Here is a 16,780-nt window from a genome sequence, read left to right on the forward strand (position 1 = left end):
CTTTGTGCCAAGGCTAAATACAGTATCAGATAAACCTAGGCAAAGGGAATAGAATTACAGTTCCTATTTACCGTCTCTAGTTTACAGAGATCAGGCATCCATGCGAGCAACTCTATCAAATATTCTGTTGTACAGCCAAAATTGGGAAATCATACAAGCAGTAAAGCAAACAGAAATGGGCTAAGGGGCATTTCTGCTGAATAAGTTCTTGCTACCCTACAATGGCCTTCAGAAAATACAGTGAATTTTTAAGAAGTGAAACAAAATGAGCTCTGCAATTTCACAGACAATTTTTATTCATATACACATCATATCACTTCACCAGTTGTGGCTTTTTGTGTGTGTGTGTGTGAGTAACAGGCTCCAAAGGCAAAGCTGACAACAGAAATTACGCTTAAAAAGGTCCAAAAGTAGATGAAAAATGGCAGGAACCAAAAAGGAAATCAAAGCAAGCGTTTACAACAGCCCAAAACCTATTGTGTGAAGTCAAACAAAGCTCCAAACAATGACCTTAGAAATCAGCAGATGTCTCCAGAGTGCCATCTTCTCATTCCTGATCCATGCTATGAGAATCACAAAGTGCAACAGTCCCTACTTTTTAATTTAGTTGAGTACCAATTAAACTTTAAAATTATCTGAGAATGAGAATGCTTTTCTAATTGCAACATCCAAAAATCTCTCTCAAGCTATCTTGATTTCATACCTTTAACCATTCCCTTGCTAGTTTGATTTTCAATTCTACCTTCTAAAGCAAGTTGCATATTTTCCAAGATAACCATTTATAAAAACACATACAGTCCTTTTCTATTTTACTTTCCAGCCTTCATAATAACATCATCACATCTGCAGAGTACTAAGGTGGTAGGATTGCTCAAAGTTTAGGCTCTCTACTCTCAGGCAACTGATCCTTAAACATTATTTTGCAAGTTTTAAACTTCTCAGTGAATAAGTGGTCAGTGTTTACTTTGCTACATTTAAATAATGATAAAAAAACTAAGAGTCTAGAGGGTAAATGATCAGATTCTAAGAATAAAAGAGAATGAGATTACATTTTTGAATAGCGCTAAACCTCCCTCTCAAAAAATATTGAGATACAACGCTGGGAGTAAAAAATTTGGCTAACACTATAAGAAGCATGACATGAAAAGCGAACTCTGTAAATTCTCTTGATTGCTAGGAAGTATCTGGGATTCAAGTGTGTCCATATTTGCACTTGACGAGATTATGAGGCCGTAACAGATTATAGATGTTGCTATTTCAATTTATTTACCAACAACCATTTGCTGTTTACTTACATGGAACATGTTCAGGCATTTGGTAAGCCAGTTATGAACATTACCTTATCAAGAGGGAATAAGAATGCTCCACAATTTTTCCCCAAAGTTAAAACCAAGGGCAGCTGTCCTGATAACTTGGCTGTGGGCCATACAGGTGATTGATTACATGAACATGTAATTATTTGCTCCATAGTCCCCTGTATACAGGTAAGAAAATCCACAAGCAAACTGTTTGGCTGGGGAAATGAGTGTGCTATTAAGACATGGCCAAATGCAGATACCTGCAGGTCAGCTTTGGCCTAATACTTTGTGCTATCTTTTAAAAATGACATTCATTTCATGCTTCTGAAGTAGAAAAGGTGGAATATTTATATGTAATAAACAGTTCACTGGATGACGTACAGTCTTCTCTTCTGTAGCAACTCTTCAAAAATGTTCAAGAACAAAGGCAACGTGGGTAATTTTTCCTTCACCAAAACAATGATCCCATCTTTTTTAAAAAGGAATTTAAAGCTAACACTATCCAATTGATTTGGTCCTGTCTACTACTTCATAAATTCTTCTGGGTTAAAGATACTCCGACCATCATCCATATAAAGCATTCAACACATATAGTGTTGTTGTTTGGAAGATCAACAAGGTCTCAGAGACAGCAAGAATTATTTGTCCATATGGGATGATCAACTACTCACTGGATGGGATAAACAAGAATTTTGAAGAAATATTACAATATATATAGTCTTTTCTTGTTTTTCCCATCAAAACTGAGAAATACTCTGCATTCTGTAACAATGTTATTTTCCTGTCTCTGGAGAAACCAAGGACCAGAGACAGGTGACAAGATATAGCAACACATATCTACAGAATATGTCAGATAAGCAAGCAACAGGTGTATTAAAAAGATATGCCAACGTCATTAACAATTTTATAACAAAGACAGCTATCAGAAAGACCTATGAAAGAAGAAAATGTTCATTCAGTATTTATTGTGCAAGAATGCAATGTGATTTTTGCATCTAAGGTAGCTGAAACTATTTCTTTCCCACCATTCCCCACTGTATTTATTACCAAAAGTAGTATTAAATTGTGCACACAGTAGATACAAAAATGTGTAAAAAAAGCAAGATTCTCTCCCCTCCGCGGCCTTCTTTTTGGTACTTCTGGCTATATTTTAGAAGTAGCTGACTCACAAGTTCTTTCTTAAGCGTTCTTTTCCACTAGTCTCATTAGTGTGCAGAAGCTGAGTTACTTTTTTACAAAACAATGCAAAAAGGCAAGATTTTCTATACTGTGGAATTTAAAAGAATTAGCTTTACTTGGCACTCTCTAAAACTCCAGAATCACTTCTATCACTGATCTTACATTGGCTACAGTGGTTACAGGTTGTAATTTTTTTGAGAAGTACGATACATACCAATTATATTATCCATGGCAGAATACCCTTTCTTTGTCCTGAGAAGAACCAATGAACCCATGTGTGGTTCTTTCATGTCTATAATTAGGAATCATTTTACCCATTTGTGGCCCTTAATTGTACATCCAAATTATGCTACAAAATCGATTAGGTAACATTTCCTGATGTAAAAATGCAAGTGATTACAAAGGTATGCTGTCAATAAAAGGTCTGCTTCTCTCTTTCTGACATTACTAAGTCAAGTCACCTTAAATACTCCCAGTTTTATTAGAGGGAAGGTTAAAAGCCTGATTTCCCCTCATCCTATCCTTGCTTCTCTACAGTTGAAGACGTCTACATAAATACATTAGAAAGCCTATTGAAAACCAACACCCGATAGCTTTCCTTTCCTGTCACTATGTTTGTTTTAGGAATGGTGCTTCAGATGTTCACTGAGTGGGCATGTTTCTTGCAGAGGGGTTTGTCCTTCTTTGAGAAGAAAGTCTGGCCCTCCAAACTCTCACAGCATATCTGAAATGACACCAAAAATCAATTATGCTTCTCATTCCATGTTCAGATACATTAAGTTATTCTGACACAGGGTTACCAAGGTGGGCTCTGAACCTCTACTGGGAATTAGAATCAATCTTCAGACTACAGAGATCAATCCGCTTGCAGAAAATGGCTGCTTTGACAGACTCTATATAGCAGCACAGCCTCGCTGAGCTCCCTCCCAAAATTTCAACCTCCCAAAGCAACACCCCCAAAGCTCCCAAAATTTCACAAGTCAGAGCTTCTACTAATAATCATACACATATTCTACCTAATAATCATACACATACTGCATGCTCTTGATTAACTGGTTGGTGGTTTTTTCGTAGTTGTGATTTTGTTCAATATTTAACTTGGCGAATCATGTTGGGTTTTCCTAGACACGAGCAGTAGTGACTGAAGCTTAAACTATACTTATTAATAATCAATACTTTCAGAAAATGGGATGATGAACTATATCTTAATTGGTTGTGGTGGGTTTTCTGGGCTGTGTGGCCGTGGTCTGGTGGATCTTGTTCCTAACGTTTCGCCTGCATCGGTAGCTGGCATCTTCAGAGGTGTATCACAGAGGGAAGTCTGTTACACACTGTCCCTTCCTGATACACCTCCCTCTTCGCTCTGTGATACACCTCTGAAGATGCCAGCCACAGATGCAGGCGAAACGTTAGGAACAAAATCCACCAGACCACGGCCACACAGCCCGGAAAAATCTACCACAACCAGTTGAATCCGTCTGTGAAAGCCTTCAACAATACCTCTTGATTGGCTAAGACAAAAGGGAAAGGTAACTGCAGCAATGTGTCATGATCTGAGCAACTTCAGACATTCATCTCAAGTGGCAATAGAGGAAGAATGAGTACTGGTTCTGGAGGGTCTTCCAGGCTTTGTGGCCGTGGTCTGGTGGATTTTGTTCCTAACGTTTCACCTGCATCTGTGGCTGGCATCTTCAGAGGTGTATCACAGAGAAAAGCCTGTTTCTCTCCGATACACCTCTGAAGACGCCAGCCATAGATGCAGGCGAAATGTTAGGAACAAAATCCACCAGACCATGGCCACACAGCCCGGAAAACCCTCCAGAACCAGTTGAATCCGGCCGTGAAAGCCTTTGACAATACAAAGAATGAGTAATTCATATGTCTTGTGCAAAGGTATAGTCACTTTGTGTAAAGGGTAATAAATATCATGACATATGGGATACAAACATCATGATATGCGGGATATACACAGCCCCTTTGTACTGGACTTGAAATTCACCTGAAGCAGTTCCAGTTTCCTAGCCCTCAAAGATCAGGAGATACTGGGCAGAAAATTAAGAATATTTTGAGATGATGAGAAAAGAAGTGGTGCAGAGAAAGAAAAGAGCACAGTTGCTTTTATGTGTCAACCCAGAATACATCTACAAGCTGCCCTGGATAAACTGGCCAATTGTACCTCCGGCTGGAGCAGGTCTGGCTGGGCCCACAGCAACAACCTAAGTGAAGAAGGCTACGATGCACTCGTGTTTAACTTGCTCAAGTTTCTATTTCAACTAGGATATAAACTTCTGGTGTTTAGCAAGTGTCTGAAGTCTTCCCAGGTAGCACGAATAAGAATGATTAAAATATGTTAGGAACACACTGTTGTGATCCACGCCAAGTAAATCTTTGGAAGGAGCCAAAAAAATCTTACAATAGAGAATGGCTGTCCAAACACCTGTAAAAAGTTGTCATTTGTGCGTGCCATGCCAATTCAAGGGCATTTCTTCAGTAACGTTCATCATAGTCAGGTTAGTACAAGCACCGCTGTCATGCATACGGCTTTAAAAAAAAAAGTTCAATATAGTTTTTATACTTACTGAGCACACAAAGCAGGTATCGTGCCAGGTGTGGCCCAAGGCTTCCAGGAACCTGTCTCCAGCTTCAATAGGGAATTCGCAGCCATGGCACATGGTACCAAAAAGGGCGTAATAATCTAAACACCACAAATATGGGCAGTTAATAAAATGTCTTTGCTTGGAAAACACAAAACAATCCCTTGAAGCAGAATAATTTCATCATCCGCACTGACTGAGACCAACATGGAAAAGATGAGACAGTGTCAAGACAGGGTTGTTGAATCCAGCCAGGTTTTTTTTTTCCACTCAATCTTGCCCAATTGCCCTTCCCTGCAACAGCCCCCCACCCCACGTGGTTTTTGTGCATTCAGGTCCCATGATCTCAAACAAAGCGCTTTTGATACTAAAAGAGAATCTCTCCTTCCTTTTTCATCATTAAAAAAAAGGGTTGGATCCAACCCATATCTAAAGATGTGATAATAAATCCTGCCACTTCCATATACATACACACCCCGAACTTCTCAATGATACGGCCTTTCAACTTTTTCGTTGTCCCTCATTCTCTATTTACCATTTATATTGTACAATGTCTTCCTCTCTTTCATTTTATCTTCACAACAACCTTGTCATATAGGAAGGCTGGAAATGTATGAGTGGTCCAAGGTCACTGTGATGAAGTTGTCCTGTGACTGTATTAGAAGAAGTTACACCGGCCTGTTAAAAAGTAAGGCTTGAAGGTTCTGATCCAGGCTGAACATCTCTGAGCTCAGGGAGGCAGAGAAAAGGCCTGAAGGAACGGTGCCATTCAGCTGAGAAATATCTGCGTTGAACGTTTTATTATTTTCTGTTTTTATTCTCAAATGCTTTACTCACTTTGGCTTCTCTGAGGATCAAAGGATTTTAACAGGCTGGTGTGACTTCTTCTAATACAGTTACAGGACAACTTCATCACAGTCACCCAGAAAGCCTCCATGGTAGAGTGGTGATTCAAACCTGGCTCTTCCACCTCCTAGTCCAGTGGTTCTCAACCTTCCTAATGCGGTGACCCTTTAATACATGTTGTTCCTCATGTTGTGGTGACCCCCAACCCTAACATTTATCCATTTTACAGATGGAGAACACTGATGCAGAGAGTCTTAGGCAACCCCTGTGAAAGGGCCGTTCGACCCCCAAAAGGGTCCCGACCCCCAGGTTGAGAACCACTGTCCTAGTCCAACATGCTAATCACTGGTCTACATATCTATATATTAGTCATAAGTAATTCACTTTGCTCATATTCCTTCCACTTTAGATTCTCTCCACAAAAGTATCAACACTGATTTCAGCTCAATTCAATATTATCATAAACAGGCAAAGTTGCCTTATACTGAATGAGATCCTTTGTTCAGCAAGGTCAGTATTGTCCACTCAGACTGGCAATAGTTCTCCTGTGTCTCAGGCAAAGGTCTTTCCCATCCCCTACTACCCAATCCTTTTAACTGAAGATGACAGGTGTTGAACCTGTGACGCTCTGTGCGAAAAGAAGATGCCATCCTACTGAGCTCTGAACCCTGTTCAATTCTACAGTTCAGTTGCAGATTGCAGTAACATGCATTTGTGTTATGTATTATACACCCATCCATATCTACATGTAAAGCTCAATAGAACCTTGAAGGACACCTATGCAGAGAGAAGAATGTGGCCACTGACGTCTCTGAAGTAGAGGACCAATACTGATGAGGCAGCATCCCTGAGTTTGCTATACCTTATATATGAAGGTATAGAAGGAAGTGGTGTAATGGAAAGAGCACTGCAGGAGCCCAATTCTGATCAGGACCACAGTGGCACTGGGGGACGCGGAGTGGCTGCTGCCCCCCTCCCCCGGTTGCCATTTTTCCAACCTATCTTGTCTATTTGGCCCTTAGTCTCAAAAATTATAGCAGGATCACTCCTATTTCTCCAGCTACCTATATTAACTCATGGTCTGCTCCTCTGATCCAGGCAAATAAGGGCGGCCAATCTGACAATGCAGTCTAAAAGAGGATTATATTGTAGGTGGCACAACACCTCTATTTAGCCCATGAAGAGACCACGCTGCATGCATACCATGCAGCTCCTGCTTCTTTGCTGTATCTTTGACAACAACCTACGACTTCCTTAAACGTTCAAGTGCACCTTTCTTTCTCAGCTGCCAACTCGGTCTGACGCTCATGTGGAAGCTACTCAAAGACCTTACCAAGCTTTGTGCATGAAGTCTGGTATTGCCCGGTATTCCCCCAAACATGTTTGTTTTAAATACAACAAAAGCCTTCCCTTCTCCATTTCATAGTATCAAACTGAAAATGGGTGTGGGCCTATTTAACTTGGCTGCCATTTACAGTTCCAAGAAGTTTACAAGCTTTCCTGCAGGAGACAGAAAACAGTAGCTGAAGCAGACAGAAAAGCTTCTGTTTTTCTTTCCCTTTCAGCTCCAGACAACACAGTGAAGACATTTTTCTCCTGCCGCATTAACCATGGTAACGGCAGCCTGAAGTACGCCATGCATAAAAATTTATGACAGACAGATCAGCAATGTGCTGTTCTCAAACCCAGGGACCCAACTGCAGTGTCCGGCTCCATGAAAACCACCTGAAATTCAACTGAATAGAAACCTACCACTACGGATCAATGGAAGAAAAACTGAATACTTTAGCGTAGGAAAGCCTATTTCTTTTCTCCTGGGCAGTTTTATCACCACTGCAGTGCTGGATCACAAAGTCTGTACTCCCTTTGTATGAAAAATGAACATGTACTCTTAAGTATCGCCACAACTTTAGAGCTACATATCACTGTGCTATTCTGAACCCAGAAGGCTGGGCCCATCGGTTTCACCTGTAGGGTTTCCTACATGGCTTACATTTATTTTTAACTTGCCTGAAAAAGGCCACATAGCTGCACAGACTTGCAGAAGTACGAAAAACACCAGATTGCACAGAGGTTGCATATTCCTCTAATGCTTCTTGCTCCATGCCCCCCCACCCAAATATCTCAATTTTCTCGAATGAGGACCTTACATTTACAGAAAGTGACAAAAACAAGTGAGGCTGGGGGCTCTTGTGTGTTAAGAATCACATTTTGGTCCTCATACGACCGACATACAGTATGTCAATGTTTGGGTTTTGGCCCACAGACTAACCTGCTTTTGTGGTCATGGTAACACCTACCTGTCTCACAGTAGGGATCACCATCTTCCAAATGGAAAACATTGTTCCGAATGGGCTTGCGACAGGACACACAAACAAAACAGGAAACATGCCAGGTTTGCTTCAAGGCATTTATTACTTCCTAGTGGAGAAGGAGATGGGTGAGAGAACACTGGTCATCACAGGATTCTGACAAGATAAATAAAGTGATTGTTTATTAAGAAACCCTGCCTTACATCAACCAAGAAACCTTCTGCAATTAAAAAGCAAGACAGAACCCCATGCTGAATATGTAGGTTGTGAATACAGTCCTTGTATGAGCAGTCTGTTCAATACAAGTTAAAATTTGGGGGGGGGAAACACCCCTAGATGTCTGGTTGCTGGGGTATCTGAACATTTAGCAAGATCACCCATGGATTTGAATATTTTTGATCAAACAAAGCGCGCCAAGCCACTCAACATCTGGGGCTTGCTCCTAGGCCAGTGGTTTCCACCTGGGGGTCGGGACCCCTTTGGGGGTCAAACAACCTTTTCACAGGGGTCGCCTAAGACTCTCTGCATCAGTGTTTTCCATCTGCAAAATAGAATAGAATAGAATAGAATAGAATCTTTATTGGCCAAGTGTGATTGGACACACAAGGAATTTGTCTCCGGTGCATATGCTCTCAGTGTACATAAAAGAAAATACATTTGTCAAGAATACATTTGTCAAGAAGTTCATGGATGGATAAATGTTAGGGTTGGGGGTCACCACAACACGAGGAACTGTATTAAAGGGCTGTCGCATTAGGAAGGTTGAGAATCACTGTACCTAGGAAATCCCACATGTATTATCAGTGCTATTATCACCTGGAATTCCTCTGTAGGGACTATTTGGTCAGGCGCAATCATTGCCTACATAGTAGTAACGGCTAAATTATTTTATGTGTGCGTGAATGTTGTGAATGTTCAACGTTGTTTTAATGTATTTTAATGTTTTAATGTCTCAGTAGATAAATGCCCCTTTTTACTAACTCTGTAATTTATAATGCCAATAAAGGCTTTGGAATTGAAATTGGATTTCATCTGTATCCGATGACTTACTACCTACTTAAATTATGGTGAAGACCCAACAAAGGGAGCTGAATTTTCAACTGATTGTTTGCAGCTTTCTGGGCACTTTATTCCTTTCCAATGGTACAAAACAGCCTGTTTGGGTCTCATTCTCTCGTGTCTTTGCCACATCACTGTCAAGCAAGTAATTTTAAAAATTACAGTTAATTCAGTCACAAATTAGATACATCATTTATTAACAAATGTGTTTGTTTTTTTAAAAATCATACTATTCAGTTTTTATCCACGTAAATTAGATTTTCACCATTCACAAGGGACCAATGCAAATGGAAAAACCTGCAAATATTGGGGGGAAGGATTTTGTTGCCTCCTAAATGAAACAATCAAATTTCCTGCAAAATTTAACAATGAAATTATTGTGATGATGGTGCCATAAAGAAAAGATTCTGGAGACAGAATCATGTGATCGGACCACAGACGGTGAACAAGTGTCATTGTGAATCCCAAAACCAAAAATAATGAAAGTGTACTGTAGTCACCTTGAACAACAGCACCAAAAAAGGCAAGGTATATATCAGTGGTTCTCAACCTTCCAAATGCCACGACCCTTTAATACAGTTCCTCATGTTGTGGTGACCCCCAACCCTAACATTTATCCATTTTACAGATGGAGAACACTGATGCAGAGAGTCTTAGGTGACCCCTGTGAAAGGGCTGTTTGACCCCCGAAGGGATTCCGACCACCAGATTGAGAACTGCTGGTATATATGTTTCAATAAAATAAATATATTGTTGAAGGCTTTCACGGCCGGAATCACTTGGGTGCTGTGTGGTTTCCGGGCTCTATGGCCGTGTTCTAGCAGCATTCTCCGTGTTCTAGCAGATGCAGTGTTCTAGCAGATGCAGGCGAAACGTCAGGAGAGAATGCTGCTAGAACACGGCCATACAGCCCGGAAACCACACAGCACCCAAAATAAATATAGTTAATTATATGAATAGCTGCCAATCTGTTTTTGGAGGGTGGGGGAAGTAAAACAGGTTTAAGAGGTGTTTGAGCCTTTTGCAGATCAAACAGAATCAGTGATCGGTTCATGTCTGATTGTCACAATTGAACATGATAGATTTCACCACCGAATAAATTTGTTGTGGAATGCTGACAATCTGCCTGTACAAATGACTCAAAGCCTGTACAAATGAACTACAGGACCTCGCATTAAATATTGTGAAATACTGTGTGAAAATTTTTAGTAGCGTGCAGATTTTAGATTTCAGTCAATTGGTCAGTCCTCATGGTTCATCAAGACTCAATTTTGCTATTTCTTCTTACCCCAAGTATCTTCCTCTGACATCGAGCACATTCAGGGGCAAAGAACTTCTCATAGCACCCTTCACAATAAAACATTCCTTTCTCCTCCACAAAGCCAATGTACGCCATGGAAGTTTTGCAGTGGGCACAGTTAAACTCCTCCGGGTGCCAAGATTTCCCCAAAGCCACCAGAAAAGGTCCTCTGTTCATAAATGAAAATAAAGTTACCAAATGCTATAGAATGCAAAGTGGGAAAAGATTAAAAGGATGCACTGCTATTAAGAAACATTTCAGCTTTATTAAGGTATAGCATGTACTTAATTAGTACAGCATTATAAAAACAAAATGGACTATTAAACAATTTACAGAGGAAATGGTACAAAATGAAATAGAATTTAATTTTTTTTTTTAAATTAAGGTTCCGGATGCTAATTTTGCCTGCCTTGATATGATGGGTTGAATCCCTGCTTCTTGCAAAACCAATTTGCAAGTGGTGAGCCTGCTGAAGAAATTAAACACTGAAGATATTGGAGCACAGTGTTATCCAGCAGGCAGCAGAGACAAGTCACTACAGGAAGATGAAATCAAAACCAATCTGAGAATGCAAGTTATTAAACACTCAGGAAAGAGGCAGGGAGCCTGTTGGAAACAAATTACATTCAAAACCAAATATGAAACAGCCACATGCATTTAATGCTAAGCTTCACCTTGAGGTAGATTTAACAAAATTGTTTTTAAAACTGAAATGTTTTATTTCACAGCAGAACACAGGAAAAAAGTTAACAGATCAAAAGAACTGTATAATCAAAATTGCTGCAGTTTCTGATCACAGTCAAAGACATTCCTATACCAGCATAGCTAGCTGAACATTCTTGGAACAGTTTGGAATCATAGTTGAATTTGCTTTTAGTGAACTTCAACCAAATTTATTTACAGATTGACTCATATCTATTATCAAGATTTGGTTTAACCAGATCCCTCTACCAAAGTTGAAGGCTGCTATTTTAAAAAGTCTAATCCAGATTTGTACATAAGTGTGTTAAAATGACTGGAGTGTTTTTTTCCCCATTGATAAAACTGGCACCAAGTATGTGTATTTGACCCTTTGACCAATTCCTTAGAATGCAGGGGAGAGTTTTATTTTGAGGATTCTTTCCTGCACCTTTAATGAAATTGGTGCATTTTGGAAACGCTCTCCTCTACTTCTGACTACCTATTACATCTTGAACATTAACCTAATCTGATACCTCTTCAGCCCCTGTGGAAGTACATTTTTATATCAATGCCCTCTCAGTTACGCAGAGATTAAATGCAAGTTCTTATGTATAAAGTATTCACTTCTTCTCACTGGTTACATGAACACTACTCTTCACACCCCTGAAACACTCCGATGCCTAGAAATTCTAATATTAGAACTGACCCCAAATAGGTATTGATGACCATAGTTAACAAGAAAGCTACTCCTGTTCCAAACATGCAAATCAACTTGCACTTTTTTTCATGAACCTTACACTCACAGACAGTTCTGGCCCAAAAGAAGCAGAAATAAAAGGCTTTTTTGGGTGTAAAAGACCGTTTATTCAGACATCTTAGAAAGCTCACGTACACGCAGTGGCAGGAATAAGATCTCCCGCCAGAAACACAGGTTATAACTCTGTCCATCCCATCCCCCCTCCGTTCCCATGGGAACGGAGGTCTCATCTCCCTCGCAGAGATAAGGTCTCCGCCGGAGAAGCTGGCCCATCGCCCGGGCTGTGGAATGTAGTCAAGGCCAGGCGGCTGACCCGCTCATCAATACCATTGAATTCTTTACACTCTGCCTCCCTTAAAAAAGACCCCTCCCCCCCAGGTTTGTGCGGAAAGGCGCGGTGGAAAGCAGAAATGAGGGCGGGGGCGTCAATATTTTCGGAATAAATCCATTGATTATACCCAGAGGAATACCCCATCCGCAAGAGACTAAATATTGTAAGAGTTTGCGATTAAAGAGTCCAGGATACGCCAATTTAAGTAATGCTTGTGGCCATCAATAATGAGTCAGGCTCTCCGGGCGTAGTCGTGCCAGGCATCGAAAGCGAGGAGCCTCCTTGAGTAAACTGGAATGGAAGACAGGATGAATGTTACTAAGAGAGTTAGAGCAAATCCACCGGGCAGTGACATCATTAATCACTTTAGTAATCTGAAAAGGTCCTACCATCTTTTGCCTAGTTTTGAAAATTTATGCACGCTTCTGAGGATCTTTGGTAGACAAATACACCCAGGTTTCACACGCAGAGGTCCAGCGGTGCTTATCCGCTTGCAGCTTTTGGGAGTCTTTAGCCTGTTGTAAGGCAGTCTGGACCATTTCTTCACGTCAGAGATGAAATCCATTGCTGAAACTCGGAGGGATCAATGCTCCAGGTAAAGGCGGCAACGCTGGTTTTACCGACATCCCTAAGGGCCTTTTTTTTGTACTGCTATGAACCGCATTGTTATAGGCGTACTCTGCAAACGGAATTAGCCTCGCAGACCAATTGTCTTGGTGGTAGTTGGTGTAACAATCCGCTATACTGCTCTTAGGTTCTGTTCTCGTTCTCTCCTAATTCACCGTCACTTTGAAGGCGTGGTAGGGCGGCAATCGCCCGGCTGCCCCAACAACCCTAGAAAAGCTTTCCAGAACTTTGAAATGAATTGGGGCCGCGTTCTTAGCGGGCGTCGAGGTAGACGTAAACATGCTGAATGAACAGACGCTAACTTAGGAGCGGAGGGGATGGAAGCGTATGGAATGAAATGGGCTTGTTTAGAAAAATAAGTCCACCACCATGAACAACTGCGTGTTGCCATGACTTTCTGGCAAATCTGGTAATAAAATCCATGGAGATGACTTCCCAGAGGCGGAGGCCACCGAGAGAGTTTCAACAGACCATGCGGGTTTTCGGAACGTTCTTGGCTTCTGCACAAACAGAGCAACCTTTTAATATAATATCGTCTTCAATGTCCTTATAGCATCGCGCTAGCCACCAGAACTGACGGGCGGCCAAATGCAGTCTTTAGAAAGCCAAAATGTCCAGCCGAGCGGGCACTCATGGTTGCCTCGGCAGAACCTGCTTACGGAGGGGGGGAGTATCGCATCAACAATCCCCCCCGCCGGCCAAACCATTCTCCAAGCGCAATTGGGAAAGTCACCTTCCTCCGCCGGAGGTTCGCTGCGCAGTCCCCGCCCGAGTTCCCGGCGAACCAGGCTGGGAATGGGCGGAGAAGGAGGAGTGGATGTCTGAGATCGGTGACAGCCAGCCCAATTGGGAGGGGAGAGGACAGTGCGCCGAATGTCCCATAAGGCAGCTCCACCCCCTCGTAGAAGCGAGGCTATCAGCTAGTTATTGGTTTCAGGAAAAAATGGACAGTGAAAGAGAAACGAGAAAAGAAATGGCCCAACGGCTAAGTCCACATCTTGAGGGGGGTGGAGAGGGACCAAGTTCTTGTGATCCCACCAAACTTGAAAGGTGTTTAGCCCCTCCAGCCAGTGCGGCGTCCAAGTGGAGAGTGCTACTTTTGATGGCCGCAGTCTCTTTATCCCTTAAGCAGTCCAGTTGGAGTTCAGCACCGAGAATTTCTTTGATAAATAAGCACACGAACCAGCCTATCATCTTTATTTCTTCTGCGTAACAGGGCTGCCTCTGCGCTTTGTCCGAGGCATCCACGTGAACCACAAGCGGGAGAGATCTGGGTCAGGGTGCTTTAGGATAGGTTCGGTGGTAAAGCAGATTTTAAAAGCTGAAAGGCCGTCTGACATTCTTCAGACCAGGAAAGGGGGGGCCCCGGGCTTGGCGGTCAGTGGATCTTTACCTTGGCGTAAGAGTCTCGCGTAAGAGGTCTGTGAGAGGGAGAGTTAGTTCAGCGAATTGGGGTATAAAGTCACGATAGAAATTAGCAAAACCTAGAAAAGATTGGAGTTCTTTTCGGTTGGTAGGGGCAGGCCATTGGAGGACTGCATCAATTTTAGCAGGATCCATTTTAGGCCCTCGAGGCGAGATCCGTAACCTAAATAGTCAATAGAGGTTTGGTGGAAACAGCACTTGGAAAGTTTGGCAAAGAGGAGTTGTTTCAATACGCCCCTAACCAATGCTTCATGCTCCTCCATGGTTTCAGAATAAATTAAAAGCGTCATCTAAGTACACCACTACTCCCTTGTACAATAAATCATGGAGAACTTCGCTGATAAGGGCCATAAAGCTCGGGGCCCTACTTTAAATCCCAATGGCATTATTAAGTATTCAAACTGTCAAACTTAGGTTAAATGCAGTCAAGTGTTCATAGCCTTCAGCAATTCTGACCCTGTAGTAAGCTTCTCTCAAGTCCAACTTAGTAAAGATGCGTCCCTTGCCCACGCGTCTAAAAGGTCCTTGATTAAAGGCAAAGGGTATTTGTTGGACAGGGAGACTGCATTGAGTCCTCGGTAATCTGTGCAGAGCCGTAAAGACCCATCTTTCTTTTTTACAAACAATACAGGAGCAGCATGTGTGTGTTTGGTAGCCCGTCCAGATGAACCCGCGAGGTGCTCTTGTCTAAGAAGGCACGGTTCCTTCTCTCATTGGGACTCATGTAGATTCTACCTTTGGGCAGTTGGCGCTCTGGCAGTCAGTGTCTCTATGTGGTGGCAACTGAGCGCATTCTTGCTCCTGAAATACTCTCGCTAAATCTTGAGTACGCGGTGTGGAATGCCGGTAGAATCGGAGCAATCGCTGATGAAGCCAGGGGTGAAGCTTCAATTCATGTGTTCACCGCAGGGAGGGTCAGTGAATTCTAAGATCCTTTTCCTTCCAAAGGAATTTTGGTTCATGCAACAACAACCATGGCATGCCCAGAACTATGGAATGTTTGGCCACTGGCCAGAATAAAACTAATTTTCTCCCAATGGTGTGGCGAGCGAGAGAACCGTTGCGTTTTGAACTGGGCGGTCCGTCGCTTCCCGGAGAGGACTGCCGTCCATTTGGGTGAATGGTATGGGCTTAGCCAGGGGGACTTGGTCTAGACCTAGCTCCTCCGCCACCTGGGGCCGCATTAAGCAATGGGAGCAGCCAGAATCAACAAGGGCTGAGGCTATAATAATGGCGTATGCTTAGCGGGGTTGGCCAGAAATGCTTGGATTGTAATGAGCGTCCGCCGCCTGGAGTCTTAAATCCCATGTCCATGGGGTTGAAGAAAGGCAAACAGCTGCTTCCCCTCCTCTTCGATGACTGCCTTGACGAGCCCGCTGAAGAGGCCCGGATTTGCGCAGGCCTACAGATGGGGTGCGAAGGCGGCGGGCGGTTGGCTTCTGTTTTTCGGCAGTTGGCGGCTAGATGACCTGGTCCTCCGCAGTAAAGACACAATCCCAGTCGGCGACGGCGCTTCGGAGGTGGTCTTAGCGGCTGGGCTTGGTTTGTGGAGCGAAAATATGCTCATGGGCGGCTCTCCGCATCGATAGCCGCATTCCGCTTAGACGCCACCTGGGATCCACCAATTCCTAATCAGCAATGGTGCCGGGGACCAATTAAAAACACCGCTTCCGCCGCCCGTCAGTCGACAGCATCCGAGAAGTATTCACATTTCCTGGCGCGCCAGGCCACTCAGGAGGGAGTCGAGCAGCCGCATCTAAATTCACGGGCAAATTCTGCAAACGAAGCGGCGGTCTTTGCTGAATAGTTTTGATGGATGCGGATAACTTTCATTTCCACCGGATCTTGGAAGCGAGCCCTTAAGGCTTGGAGGAATGCCGGGCACCGTAGTAGTATCTTCATCTTGCAGGTTCAAAAGAGTCACAAACCAGTTGCAGCCCCATCCAGGACTGGATCGTCCGTTCGCCAGACCGGGTATAAATCGTCATAGTCCTCCATGTGGGCATCGAGTTGCAAGATGAAGTAGGGAAGTTTGGAAGCGTCCCATCGAAGTCCGGCAGAGTATTGAGGTTCGTAGTATCCCCTCTCCACGGCCTTTGGCGCCGCAGGGGTCGTCACGTTGCGCGAGGTTGAGCAGGTTGAGGCAGCGGTTAGCGCAGGGGGGCCCAATCGGTGGAGGTATCAGTCCGCTGGTGCTGCTGGCGTTCGGTGGGAGCCGGTCCTTGAAGGTGGCGGGACCCAGCAGCCCCTCTGGCCTCGCCGTACCAGTGACAGCGTAGGAACCTGTTCTGCTGTCCTGGTCCGTCTTCAGTTCCCTCTCCAAGGCAGCCAGCTCTCTCTCCTTAGCGAAGTCAATGCATCCTGGTGCATG

The 16,780-nt window shown here is 43.2% G+C and overlaps 1 protein-coding gene across 7 annotated transcripts in view; it reads right to left on the reverse strand.

Moving 5' to 3' along the window:
* Nucleotides 1-273: 273 nt before the first annotated feature.
* PDLIM5 (PDZ and LIM domain 5) overlaps nt 274-16,780 on the reverse strand; it is a 151,703-nt gene continuing 135,196 nt past the window's right edge. For all 7 annotated transcript variants that reach the window (XM_048509017.1, XM_048509015.1, XM_048509016.1 and 4 more), the window contains 4 exons: nt 10,577-10,757; nt 8,218-8,338; nt 5,057-5,172; nt 274-3,201 (listed from right to left, as the gene is read on the reverse strand). In XM_048509017.1, coding sequence (XP_048364974.1) covers nt 3,112-3,201; nt 5,057-5,172; nt 8,218-8,338; nt 10,577-10,757 — 508 coding nt within the window. In that variant the 3' untranslated portion in view covers nt 274-3,111. The remainder of the gene's footprint in view (nt 3,202-5,056; nt 5,173-8,217; nt 8,339-10,576; nt 10,758-16,780) is intronic.

Source organism: Sphaerodactylus townsendi, linkage group LG10 (assembly GCF_021028975.2).
Source record: "Sphaerodactylus townsendi isolate TG3544 linkage group LG10, MPM_Stown_v2.3, whole genome shotgun sequence".
Taxonomy (NCBI): domain Eukaryota; kingdom Metazoa; phylum Chordata; class Lepidosauria; order Squamata; family Sphaerodactylidae; genus Sphaerodactylus; species Sphaerodactylus townsendi.